This window comes from Odocoileus virginianus, unplaced genomic scaffold (genome assembly GCF_023699985.2).
Source record: "Odocoileus virginianus isolate 20LAN1187 ecotype Illinois unplaced genomic scaffold, Ovbor_1.2 Unplaced_Contig_2, whole genome shotgun sequence".
NCBI lineage: Eukaryota > Metazoa > Chordata > Mammalia > Artiodactyla > Cervidae > Odocoileus > Odocoileus virginianus.
The window spans coordinates 4798347-4811671 of NW_027224319.1; the positions used below are offsets into that span (position 1 = coordinate 4798347).

Consider the following 13325-nt stretch of genomic DNA (forward strand, 5'->3'; position numbering starts at 1 on the left):
TCCCAGGCAAGAATACTGGAGTGGGTTGCCATTCCCTTCTCCAGAGGATCTTCCTGATCCAGGGATCAAACCCGGGTCTCCTACATTGCAGGCAGATTCTTTGTCATCTGAGCCACCAGGGAAGCCCCACACGCTCAGATGGTGCTCAATATATGCTGAATGGATGGATGTTCTAAGGAAGCAAGTACTTGCCCCAATCCCCAAACAGGCATAGTATACAGAATTCACAACAGCATAATTTAGAATTACAAAAATCAGAAGCCACAGGCCCAGAGAATAGCTATGCAAATTAGAAATTAATGACACCATAAAATGTTAAGTAGCCATTAAATATTAAAAGTTTACTGAAAATATGTATAAACCAAGTGAAGAAATAGCATATCATGTAAAAAGTGTCCTGCAGTGCCTTACCCACTCAGAACTGCAGCTCATATGAAGCGTGTATAAATACTGATGTATTAATAAAAGAATCTCTTTAATAACTACTTTAAGTGACTTACACTCGTAATTTTAAAATATTCCAGCAAATGCCGTATTTTGAGAAGAAAAGCAGCTACTGTGTCAATGGAAAAACCTACACAATAGTCAGAACGACTTGAGGAGCAGGGCGATAATCTGTTCCCCTTTACAAAGCTCAAAAATGTTAACAGTAAGTTAAAAGTAAACACTGGTAATGAAAATTTCCTTAGTCCCTGCAAAGCAGTGTTATCTTTTTCATTTATTTTTTAAGGTTGAATTCTTCGTAGCATAACGTACACACAATAGAATGTACCCATTTTAAGAGAACAGGCCAAGGCGACCTTGACTGAGGGGCTGAGCGTGGCAAGTGGATCACAGGATGCTGGGCGGGAGCGCCCCGCCTACAGTCTTCACGCGAGCGGGAGGCACTGGCTCCGCCTCGAGGTCCTCGCCTGCCTGGCAGCAAGAACGTTCGTTCCTGGCCTCACCAAGGCCAAGCAAACCTGTGCCCCATGGGGGCCCAGTGTGGCCAAGCCCAGGGCCTTGATGGCTTGGCCTCAATGGCATGCAGGGCCAGGTACCCAGCAACCACAGAAATAGGAGGAGCTAACCTTTGAACTGGGCGGACCCTGCCTCTGGTTTCCATGAGGGTCAGCTGGCAATCTGTAGCCTAATCTCCTAATCTGTAGCCTGCTCTATGGTGCTGAGGATGCTTCCAAACACCTCGAAGCCTGTTCCTCACTGGACTGAAGAAGAAAAAAATATCCTTGCAGGATGAAGGTGAAAAGTAAACGTGACCATCCATGGGAAGCCACGAGGTGGGAGCTCACTGTGTACCAGCCACGCTTATCCTAGATGTCACCCTGGACACCTGCCATCCAGGACTGCCTCCTGGCTGGCACGTTCACACCCACTCCAGCTTTGAAAGTCACCGCAAACCAAAAATGGGGAGTTGGGGCTAAAGCGTTATGTACGAGGAAGGCTCCAAAGGACCCCATTTCTGCTCGGTTGCTTTATCTTTCACCACCAAAAAACAGTCCCACCCTGGTAGCTTCAGCCACCCCTAAATCAGGTCACAGAACAGCAGGAGACATTCCTTTGGCGAAAAAGGACACGCTCTTGTCCTGGATCTTGTACTGGTACGTGAGGCTCCGATCCCGGTGGGCGGTGGGCTGCAGTGGTCTTCTCCACAGGATCCTCAGCTAAGTGACAAAGAGAAGAATGAAGGAGGAGAGGCCCCCAAGTACCTGCTCCAGTGTGAACCCTGTCTGCTTCCTCGGTGACCTTCAGCTGAGGTCAAGTGCGATGCAGTAATGGGACCGACTTCTGAAACACAGCTTACTACCCATCACCTAAAAATAGAGGTTTCCCTTCCATTTCAATGGTAATATTTGCTCATCATGGAAAACATGAAAGACAAAGAAAAGTAGAAAACACTCATCCAGAGAAACACCATGAAAGTACTTTTGTGTACCCCCTTCGGTCTCTTCTGTAAGCATGGCTAGATGAACTTGGAAGGCCAGCGCACTAGACTCAGGAGACTGGACCTCTGTCCTGAGTGGCTGCGACGCGCCGTGGGGCTGAGCAGCTTCAGAGCCACGCGCTGCCAGGGGAAGGGTCTCCTTGGGGTATGCCTGGCATACCACCAGCACAGCCTCTCTGAGCGTGCTCGGATGCTCTGTTTTCCATACCTGACTCTGAATGACTCTGGGCCAAAACCCCCACCCTCCCTTAATGGGTCAAAAGTGGTCAACACGAAGTTAACTGGAAGAGGTGGCAAAGGCTTTGGGGTGATCCCGAAAGAGAAGTTTCGGAAGGCAGAGAACCATGGCAGCCCCCGGGCATGGGGAGAACCTGACCTCCCTTCCAGGCACAGGCAGGACTCTGCACTTCCCCCTAAGCTTCCCTGCGGAGGGGTTGGGGGATGGCAATAACGCCAGCCAGGAGTACAGCCTCCCAAGTCTCCATTTGAAAAGGAATGGTGTTGGCCTGAATACACAGAGCCTGCTGTGATCCTGCGGTGGAATTCCACTCTTTACTGCCTTCCCCAGGAGATAGCCGGACAGTTGTCTCCTCTCCAGGAGCTCCCCTATGGCTGCAAATGACCACTGTGCAAAACCTGCCCTGGTGCACGGGGCCGAGAACCCCTGGAGCGGACTCTGATCTGCATTCACACAACTTCCGAGGCCTCCCTCCCACTCGAGGGCATACCCCAGTTGACTACCCCAAGGCCCGACACTGTCCCGTGGGCAGTGGGGCGTGCAGAGGAGGCGAGCAGCTCCCAGTGAGCCAGGGCCCCACACACCTGCCCGTGCACGTCCTTGCAGAAGCCGGTGGCCAGGCCCTCAGCCCGTAGGATCAGGTGGCTCTGGTGACTAAGGCCATTCAGCAGGACGTCACTCTCCTCGTCCTCGGCATCTCCACTGTCGTGTACAAGGGCCACGATGTTTCCCTGCAACAAGATGGAGGCTGATGGAGGGACGCCAGGCTCAGACACACGGGTCTCTGGGAGCCTCCACTGCCCCGCACGCCCTCTCACGGGCCTGGGCTCGGGGCCCGGGCCTGCAACCGTCTACTGGAACAGCTGCACCAGCACGTCCAGCCTGGATGTCCAGCTCGGTTCGTCCGCAAGCAAGGAAGAGCATCCAGTCGTGAAAAAGAATAAAGCAGATCAGTGCGTTCTGTTTCGGGGGCGGTGGATAGCAAGACACACACTGTGTGTTAGTAAATGAAAAGAAGTACCAAACTGTGTGGATGGTGGGTTAACTCGGGACGTGAAAAAAAAAGCAGGGAGACAAGCGTACATACAAATGTGTTTGTGACTGCTCAGACGCTCCGGAAGGACATATAAGGGAGGGAAGGAGAGACTTACTTTTTGCTAAAGTAGACTTTATACTGTTTATATCTTTTTTTCTCTAATAAGCTATTTTAATATTAAAACTTTAATTAAAATATTTAAAAACTTTATAATATAAAAATATTAAAAGTTTAATATTAAACTATTACCAAGTTTTACTTTCTCAATTAAAATAAGTGTTTTTACAAAAAGAAGTTGGTAGTGGGCCACATGGGGCTTCCCTGGTAGCTCAGCTGGTAAAGAATCCACCTGCAATGCCGGAGACCCTGGTTCAATTCCTGGGTCGAGAAGATCCCCTGGAGAAGGAATATGCTATCCACTCCAGTATTCTTGGGCTACCTGGTGGTTCAGGTGGTAAAGAATCCACCTGCGATGTGGGAGACTTGGGTTCGATCCCTGGATTGGGAAGATCCCCTGGACAAGGGAAGAGCAACCCACTCCAGTATTCTTGCCTGGAGAATCCCATGAACAGAGGAACCTGGCGGGCTACAGTCCATGGGGTCACAAGAGTCGGACACGACTGAGTGACTGAACACAGCGCAGCGGGCCACACAGCAGGCTGAGCTGCACAGGCTGATGCAGCTGATGCTGCACTCCTCCCCCAACCCTGCTGAACTGTGTCCTCCAGGCCCCTTACATGTCCCCCTCCTCCCGATCTCTCCCCATCACCCTGCCGCCTGGCCCTGCAACCGTAGCCAGGATGGCCTGAGAAGGTCCCCTAAATCCAGCTTCCAGGCAGGACCTTCCACGCAGGAGGAATGTGGCATGCACCGCTGGATCCACACTCCCTGACTAACCCACGTCCTCCCCCCCCCTGCTCTGTGCCCAGCCTGGCCCTGTGGGACACATGCTCAGCTGATGTCCGCAAGCTCCCCCTCACTTAACTGTTGCAGTCTGGGTCCTGGGAGGTGGGTACCAGTTAAAATCTCTATTACGGCAAAGTCTCTATTTTTGCCTCGTAACTTAACAATGAAGGTTATCCCCTATCCCTGCATGGCACCTCACAATTTTCATATTGTTGTTTTTGTTTTTGGACATGCTATGTGGCATGTGGGATCACAGTTCTCTGACCAGGGACTGACCCTGTGCCCCCTGCAGTGGAATCACAGAATCTTAACCACTGGACTCTCAGGGAAGTCCCTTCACCTCAAAATCCTTAAAGCAGTTTTATATCTATTATCTTAACTGACCTTCAAAACACACTCAGAGCGATACTGCCGTGTGGCAGAGCGGGAACAGACGCAGTACCCCACGTGGCCAACCCCATTACAGACAGGGCCAGGCACCCTTCAGATTTCAGGGTCTTACTTTTTAGCAATGGCAGGTAACAGAGTGCAGACTGCATGGAGTGAAGATTTCTGGGGCTGCCAGAGTAAAGAAAAAGCCCCGAGCCATCAGACAGAAGAGCTAAGTGCCAGCAAGCGGGCCCGTGGGGTTCACGGCAAGAGCTCGGGGTGCAGCCCCTGATTACCTTCCATTCCCGGCACACGGTGGCCCTGCAGTAGTGGACGAAGTCCAACACCGCCACCGGCCCCACGCCCAGGCTCAGCAGCACGCTGAGGTCGTCCACCAGCAGCACCGGGCACCTCCAGGCATCCTCCCCACCGTCCACGGGCTCCAGGGCGTCCCGCACAAACGCGTACAGGGGCTGCAGATCCCCGGCGCTGGCCTCCCTGGGCATAGGACAGAAGTCACCGGAGAGCTCACAAGAGACAGTGCAGCACCACGGGGGGACGGGGCTGGTGGGGGATGGGGGAGGGAAGGAAGCGGGTCCAGTGCTTGGCACCAAGGGGCGCATGGGCTGCCTGGAAGGAAAAGGCACGCTCCCACGGGCATGTTTACTTCAGTTCAACTATTCCCTGAGGCCTGCTAGGTACAGAGCACTGTTCTAGAAACTCGGGGACACAGAAATAAACCTTCCCCAAAGCCCACACAGCCTCTCAGTCCAAGGGCCTAAGGCCTCTGCTTTAAAGGGAGAGGCCTTCCTGGGAGGTCATAACTGAGGATGAAAGCTCAGCAGCAGTTCACGCGTCCGGGTGCCGAGCGGCAGCCTGCGTGCTCGTGTTCGGACCAGGCCTGACCTACTGCTGTGCCAGCGGGTTCAGCTGGCCCCGCTACCTCCGCCTCCCCAGTGACTGCAGCAGCAGTCTCCCAGCAATGGGGGGGTGGGGAGCGGGGCTCAGAAATCAGGACCTGGGGCACAGGTACTGGCCTCACGGCCCCCCACTCCAGGGCCGAACCCCGTTAACAGCAGGTAGAATGATGCTCTCTATGTAATCTGGGCTCAGGGGGAGACCAGGCCCACCCGTTCAAAGACACCTGGCTTCAGAGACGGGAGAGGCTGTGCGCAAGGCCACACACACGGCCTTTTTTTTCTTTTTTTTTTTTAACATTATTTATTTATTTGGCTACGCTGGGTCTTAGTTGCAGCATGCAGGATCTCTCATCTTCGTGGGCTCCTTAGCTTTCTATAGCTTCCAGGACAGGCACACAGCCTCTGGCAGAGGCGAGGACCTTGAGTGATGCTGCGACACCCAGGGAGCGCCTGCCTTGTGCAGCCGGTTCGGCCCTCCCACTCGCCAGGCAGAGAGAAGTGGGTCACACGGGAGACCCGGGGCGGGGCCCACCTGCCAGGTGTGCTCTGGGCTGGGCGGCGGGCTGACTGACCTGAGGAACTGCAGGGGGTGCAGCTGCTCCCGAGGCCGGAAGAAGACGTCCACTGCAGACCTGAGACCCTCGAGGACCGCCAGCTGCCCGCGTTCCCGCGCTGCAGTCAGGCTGACACCCTGCAGCCGACCACGGAGAGGAGAGTGAGTTCAGCGCTGGCAGGGGCCGCATCAGAGTGAACTTGGCACCAAGGAGCTCATGACACCAGGACTCCAGCTCCTGAGAGGGCTCCGGGCCCGTTTGGAGCCCCGCAGACGTGCGTCTGGCTGGCCGACATAGGAGCCCAGGTCTTGTCTCCCCTGGGTGTTCCCCACATACAGCCCCTGTTCTATTGTCAGATGTGCATATACATGTACTTCTCACGTTTTCTTTTAAAAAAATTTTTTTTACTTTCTTCTTTTCTTATTTGGCTGCACTGGTCTTAGTTGTGGCACGCAGGCTCTTTCACTGCGGCATGTGGGGTCTAGTTCCCTGACCAGGGATGGAACCCGGGCCCCTTTCATTGGGGACACAAAGTCTTAGCCACTGGACCACCAGGGAAATCTCTACTTGTCACATTTTTTAAAAAACTTACCTTCTTTTGCTTATATACTTATATTTTACCTAGTACTGCTTTTTACTTTACGATAGTAATATAAAGCTGCCTTTTTAAGGACATGTAGTTACAAAATAAAATACATTTAAAAACAGAAAGTAAATAGTAAGCTGGTGGTGGGGTGACCGTCTCTGTCGCAACAGCTCAACTCTGCTCTCGTAGCAGCCACAGACCACTCAGACACAAATGGGGGTGGCTGTGGTCTAGTAAAACTTCACGTACAGAAAAAACATGGGGTGCAGACTGTGGCTGGTCAACCCCTGTTCTCAACCAATGCTCCGTAAACATGGGTCTTCATGAACCACACAATTAAGAATCTCCTGAGGGCTTCCCTGGTGGCTGAGTGGTAAAGATCCGCCTGCTAACGCAGGAGATACGGGTTCGATCCCTGATCTGGGAGGATCCCACATGTGTCAAGAGCAATTAAGCCCATGCACCACAACTGTGGAGCCCGTGCCCTAGAGCCTGGGAACCGGAACTACTGAAGCCCACATGCCCTAGAGCCTGTGCTTCCCAACAAGTAAACCCACTGCAATAAGAAGCTCATGCACCACAGTAAGAGAAAAGCACCCGCAGCAATGAAGATCCAACATAACCAAAAATTAAAAAATAGAAAAAAAAGAATCTCCTGAGATACCTGATTAAAATGCAGATCTCTGGGCCCCACTCCAGAGCTCCAGAACTAGAAGCCTTAGGGGCAGGGTCTGGGAATCTGCATTTCAACAAACACCCCGTGATGGTGACACTGTCCAGACATGCAACCCGAGATTCCGCAGAATTAGCAGGTGACACAGAACTCCTTAGATTCCTTGTGTCCCCAGACCAGGCCTTGATCACTCAGTCACACGCTGGTGTTCACTGTGCACCAACAGCACCAACTGCAGGCTGGGCAGACAGAAGGACTCCTGACCGTCTCCTCTGCTCTTACTCATTACTATTGTACTGGTGTAAGAACAATTCTACAGCAAGAGGACGGAATCTCACGCTCTAGTGCTTGGCACACCCAGAGCTGTGCAGTCATTCCTGCCATGCTGGTGAGTCAAAGGTAACAGGAAAAGCAGCCAAACCGGATATGAGAATACACCTTTCTCATCCTAGCTCACAGATGCCAGGGCCACATGCATGCCTCACCGACCTGGAATGCAACCTGTGTTCCTGGCACGACTGTGCTTCCTGAGCTCGTGCTCTGACCTCTAGCACGGGAACTTCTCCCTTCCCTGCAAAGGATGGGAAAGAAAGGGCCTTCCCCCTCTTGCCCTCTCACTGGTTTCCCCCCATCAGAGAAGAGGATTGACAGTAAGGCTGTCATTTCAAAGATCACTGCTGATGGGCAGCCTGGTTCTCTTCCGCTCTGAGTCTGACTTAAACCAAAAACACGTAACAACAAGAGCCCCAGAAATTCACCTGGTCACAGGTCACAAGTAATGTGCCAGGTGAGGCACCAGGAGGGTCACCAGCCTCTCAGCCGTCTTACTCTCGCTTGGCTGCATTTAGGAAGACGGGGGGCAAACCAGGAGGTGTGGGGCCCGTGACAAAAGCCCTCGGCTAAGGGAGAGGCAGTGGGAGGCGCTCAGCTGGGATCGCTAACCCGCCGGGGACGAGACTAACGTTCACACCGAAGGAAGAAACCGTAACCGTCCAGGCTCGGCAGAGAAGGGTTTGACTTAATCCCTAACAGGTCTGCTTCTAAACACTTGACAAATGAACGAAACACACAGAGAGGCTGCCCTCGCCCTTCAGATACAGGGTTTAGGATCCCATGGTTTCCTCAGACCCTCCCTTTCTAGGTTCTCTGCAATCCAAACAGGGAAGCCCGGCCTGTCAGCATACATACGCCTGGCACACACACTCACTCAGGGATCTCATCACAGAGGTCCAAAATACTCACCAGCTTCTGCCCCACGATGTTATAGTGACTGAAGGACTGGACGAGGGCCACAAAGCAGACTTTACAATTAGCTGGAAAACAAAATTAACTGATTTTTAACCAAGTCTCTATTTACAACCAGTCTCAGATATTTCTTGCCTCTGGAAACAAAAGAACTGAGGCAGATCTGGAGAACCCACGCCTTGGAACCTGACATACTCAACTTGATTTGAAGATGTACTTTTTTCTTATTAATAATTATACTTTATATTGGTAATTTTATCTTATTTCATTGATTCTGAGATGTACTCTACCTGTGAGATGTATCACTTGGAACCTTAGTTTGTTCCCCTGAAAATCATTATAGTTTTAAAAAAGCTGTATTTTTCTAACTACTTGTTGGTTACAGAGAGTCAACTGAATTTTTATACTAGTCTAACACCCAAGAGGATATAAGAAGAACACAAAGAAACCCTAGCTACCTTATGAACTTAATTAATTCTAATAACCTGTCTGTAGATGCTCTTACTCTGTATAAGCTGACAATAACATCATCTAGAAAGGAAAATAACTTTCAAAGCTGTAAATTATTACAACTCAGAGTGCCAAAGGTCAACCTTATATTCTGGCCTGGCTCAGTGGGGACTCAAGGAGAATCTGTCTTTTTTTTTTTTTAATTTGGCTGTTTGCTTCTAATCGATTTCCATATGTGAACTGCAGAGCTGTTTTTTTTTCCCCCTCTCTGTTCCTTTGGAAGCATCTACTGCCAGGGCAAAGTGGTAATGGGTTGTGTGCCCAGAGACTTCAAACTACCCAAGAACCAAGGATCAACTAAATGAAGAGGCCAGTCAGTGCCTGCACATGGGGTGGAGAAGTGAAAGGCAATACTGGATACAGTGAATACACGGCAGTCTCTGGCATAGAAGGGGTGGGAACAAGATGGTCCAGTAATCCCATTACCTAACAAATAGCCATCTGGTTACCCAAACACCAAAGGCCTGGCTAGTTAATACTATTTCTAGTGCTACCTGAAACAGGCCTTTTTTTTTTTACCCCCTGGCCTTGGGTTTTCTTTTTCTACAGTCTTATACCTTTGAGGTAGAAGGACAGAAAGTGGTGCACAAGGAAACTGCCATCAGTCTTGGCATCACAGAGTAGAGTCAGCTTCCCCTAAAAGAGCACAAAAAGATGTATTAGATTCCCTGGAAAGAGGTCAACTGAGTGTCAAAATCTAGTGGATTGTCTCTACTCTTAAATTTCTATACCTGGAGACTCATATGTGTGTGTTTGTGTATTTAACCAGAAAAAGAAAATAGGTAAAAATTATAGAAAAACCAGCAATGAAAGTGATCTGTATTAAACGCACTTATTTTGGGCAAGCATATCTCAAGCTATCATCTTCCCCAGGCAATGGAGAATAAAATCTCTTCTTTTCCTCACTCCTCTCCAGTCTTGGAAAGAATTAAATCCTGAACAAAGTAAGATTTTACCATCAGAACCCAACAAAAATCACTGACTTTCCAGATTGCAAGGAGTCTTCTAAAAGGTCATCTGATCCAACATCCTCCCTAACTCTAATCCTCATGCCAATTCTGTCCCATAGGCAGGGGAGAAGGAGAAAGCAGTTGTTCCAAGAGACAGCCAGGATCAAAGTCCTCTTCCCAGTGGCCTTGGAAACTGCGTCAGGCAGGGCTCTCATTGTGTAGAGCCCTGGAAAAACCTCTGAAGACGGCTTCTGCAGGGTCTGGCTGTCCTGCTCCAGCCACCCTTTGTTCCTTGTCAATGACAGGGAAGGTCATCTCTCTCTCTGCTGTCGTGATATTTTTTCCTCTCGTAAAATATGACTCTGAGGGTTACCCCTGGCGCTGTCATTTCCGGGTGCCCACTTCTATCCCTCACTGTGGCCCTGGGTTTGGACTTTGGAGGTCCTAGTAGTAACTGGCAAGGTACGCAGCGCCATCTGGAGGCTTGGGCGGAGAAAAACTGCGGGGCCGCTAAAGTGCACAAGGATTTACTGAAAACTATTTGCCTGGGACTATGGAGTAACAAAAAGGCTTTACACACGAAGTGTCTTGGCTGCCTGGGCGAGCTTACCATTTCATCAGAAAGACAGGAGTTATGAAATAAATCACCTATGTTCCTAAGAGAGGCAACCCTCGGCCTAACGCACGAACATTTTTGGGATGCTCTAGACAGTGGGAAGGAGATCGAAGAAAACAGAGTAGGGAGGCTGTGGCGCCAAAGGCGGGCTTGCGCAATCAAACGTTGGCTGCGAGAAGCTTCAGAGAGCACTGTTCAAAAACATGAGGAGGAAGACGAGCAGAAGCGTTCGCTGAAACCTGCCGAGTGCTCCCAGGACAAAGGGGGTTAAGGTCGTTAAGAAGTTGCTCCCTTGTGATGGGGGGCGGGGAGGGGGGGTGGTTTCCAGGTGGCTCAGTGGTCAAGAATCCGCCCGTTAAGGCAGGAGACGCGGGAGACGCAGTTCCATCCCTGCGTCAGGAAGATCTCCTGGAGAAGGAATGGTAATCCACTCCAGTATTCTTCCCTGGAGAATCCCACGGACAGAGGAGACTGGCGGGCTACGGCCCATGAGGTCGCAAGGAGTCGGACACGACAGAGTGACTACACTACCACCACCAACCTCTGTTTGGGCGCTGGGACTCCCACCACGCTGAACACGCACAAGGGTCGCCTGTACACTTAAGTCCAACCCAAAGGTACAACGTGCTTCCTGTGGTCTTTCAAGGTGGCACGAGACCTTCGAAAACGCTCAGGATGCCCACCTTGCGCAGGCCTAAGTGTCCAGCCCAACCTCGGGGGCGGGCCCTCTGCGGACTACAACTCCCAAGCGCCCCCGGGACACGGACGTCACGTGATTTCCCACAGGTCCGCGTGCGCTTCATCCGGGTGTGCGGCCTTCCGCCGCGCTCCCAGAATCCAACCTCCTCCCCGACCAAGCGACCTCTTACCTGCTCCGCCCCTTCAGGGGTGGTGTTGAGAAGGTTATTGAGTTCTGGGAACATTCCGAGCTCCAGAACGCACGAGGGTCCCGGATGGGAAGATGAGCTGCCGCGGATACAGCGGAGGCTGGAGAGCAAAACCCACCACACAGGACCACGCGGGAGGAGTGCGCATGCGCAATTCCCCTGTTTAGGCGCCGGCCGCAGCCAATGAAACGCGCGGATCGGAGCGGGGACGCTCTCGGCGCATGCGCAGAGACGCGCACCAGGCCCGGGAGCCTGGGTACTGAGCAGTGCGGGATCCTTACCTGCATTCCACTCGCAGAGGGTTTCCCCCGACCAAGGCATCAGGAGGTCGGGTCTCTTCTTCCTTGCCTCGACCGTGCGTTCTTCTCATCCCAGAGCCTCCTTTCAAGCTCCTGCGGTGTGCCCCACACTACTAAAGGCTCTGGCTGCAATGGGCGAACCAGAGAGACGAAGACGCCCGCTCTCGCACAAAATAGAGAACAGACGTAATAAATATGGAATAATAAATTGAAAATTTCTATGTGTGTGGGGGGGGTGAAACTGGATAAAGGGATAACGATGGGATGGGGGTAGGTTTTGGAATAAAACAGGTTAGCAGGTAGGGTCACTGACCAAGTAGGGTTGGAACACGCCCTGCATGCTTCTCCTTGAGATTTTTGCGCTGTTTCCCCTCCCTGGACTACAGCTGTTAAAAAAAAAACACTCCACTTCTTTCAGGTCTTTGTTCACATGTCAGTTTATCAACATCCGCTGGATCATCGAAAAAGCAAGAGAGTTCCAGAAAAACATCTATTTCTGCTTTATTGACTACACCAAAGCCTTTGACTGTGTGGATCACAATAAACTGTGGAAAATTCTGAAAGAGATGGGAATACCAGACCACCTGACCTGCCTCTTGAGAAATCTGTATGCAGGTCAGGAAGCAACAGATAGAAGACATGGTTCCAAATAGGAAAAGGAGTACATCAAGGCTGTATATTGTCACCCTGCTTATTTAACTTATATGTAGAGTACATCATGAGAAACGCTGGGTTGGATGAAGCACAAGCTAGAATGAAGATGGCCAGGAGAAATAATAGCCTCAGATATGCACATGACACCACCCTTATGGCAGAAAGTGAAGAAGAACTAAAGAGCCTCTTGATGAAAGTGAAAGAGGAGAGTGAAAAAGTTGGCTTAAAACTCAACATTCAGAAAACTAAGATCATGGCATCTGGTCCCATCACTTCATGGCAAATAGATGGGGAAACAGTGGCAGACTTTATTTTGGGGGGCTCCAAAATCACTGCAGATGGTGACTGCAGCCATGAAATTAAAAGACACTCCTTGGAAGGAAAGTTATGACCAACCTAGACAGCATATTAAAAAGCAGAGACATTACTTTGCCAACAAAGGTCTGTCTAGTCAAAGCTATGGCTTTTCCAGTAGTCATGTATGGATGGATTATAAAGAAAGCTGAGCATTGAAGAATTGATGCTTTTGAACTGTGGTGTTGGAGAAGACTCTTGAGAGTCCCTTGGACTGCAAGGAGATCCAATCAGTCCATCCTAAAGGAGATCAGTCCTGAGTGTTCATTGGAAGGACTGATGTTGAAGCTGAAACTCCAATACTTTGGCCACCTGATGTGAAGAGCTGACTCATTTGAAAAGACCCTGATGCTGGGAAAGATTGAAGGCGGGAGGAGAAGGGGACGATAGAGGATGAGATGGTTGGATGGCATCACCGACTCAATGGGCATGAGTTTGGGTAAACTCCAGGAGTTGATGATGGACAGGGAGGCCTGGTATGCTGCATTCCATGGGGTCACAAAGAGTCAGGCACAACTGAGCAATTGAACTGAACTGAATTTCTCTAAGCATCCTATTTAAGTTCTTAACTGTCCCTTCCCCAGCA

The 13325-nt window shown here is 50.8% G+C and overlaps 1 protein-coding gene across 4 annotated transcripts; it reads right to left on the bottom strand.

Annotated features, from left to right (window-relative positions):
- Positions 1 to 320: 320 nt before the first annotated feature.
- ELP6 (elongator acetyltransferase complex subunit 6) lies at positions 321 to 13083 on the bottom strand. Of its 4 annotated transcripts, none has more exons than XM_070463401.1 (7): positions 11714 to 13083; positions 9537 to 9615; positions 8467 to 8537; positions 5984 to 6102; positions 4788 to 4989; positions 2765 to 2911; positions 321 to 1661 (listed from the first exon to the last, which is right to left on the bottom strand). In XM_070463401.1, the coding sequence occupies exons 1-7, from the start codon at positions 11717 to 11719 to the stop codon at positions 1533 to 1535; spliced, it is 753 nt and encodes a 250-aa protein (XP_070319502.1). In that variant the 5' UTR covers positions 11720 to 13083; the 3' UTR covers positions 321 to 1532. The 4 variants fall into 4 exon arrangements, with proteins under 4 accessions (XP_070319502.1, XP_020771690.2, XP_070319501.1 ...); XM_020916031.2 differs by lacking the exon at positions 11714 to 13083 and adding an exon at positions 11415 to 11577; XM_070463400.1 differs by lacking the exon at positions 11714 to 13083 and adding an exon at positions 11229 to 11363.
- Between the last annotated feature and the right edge of the window lie 242 nt (positions 13084 to 13325).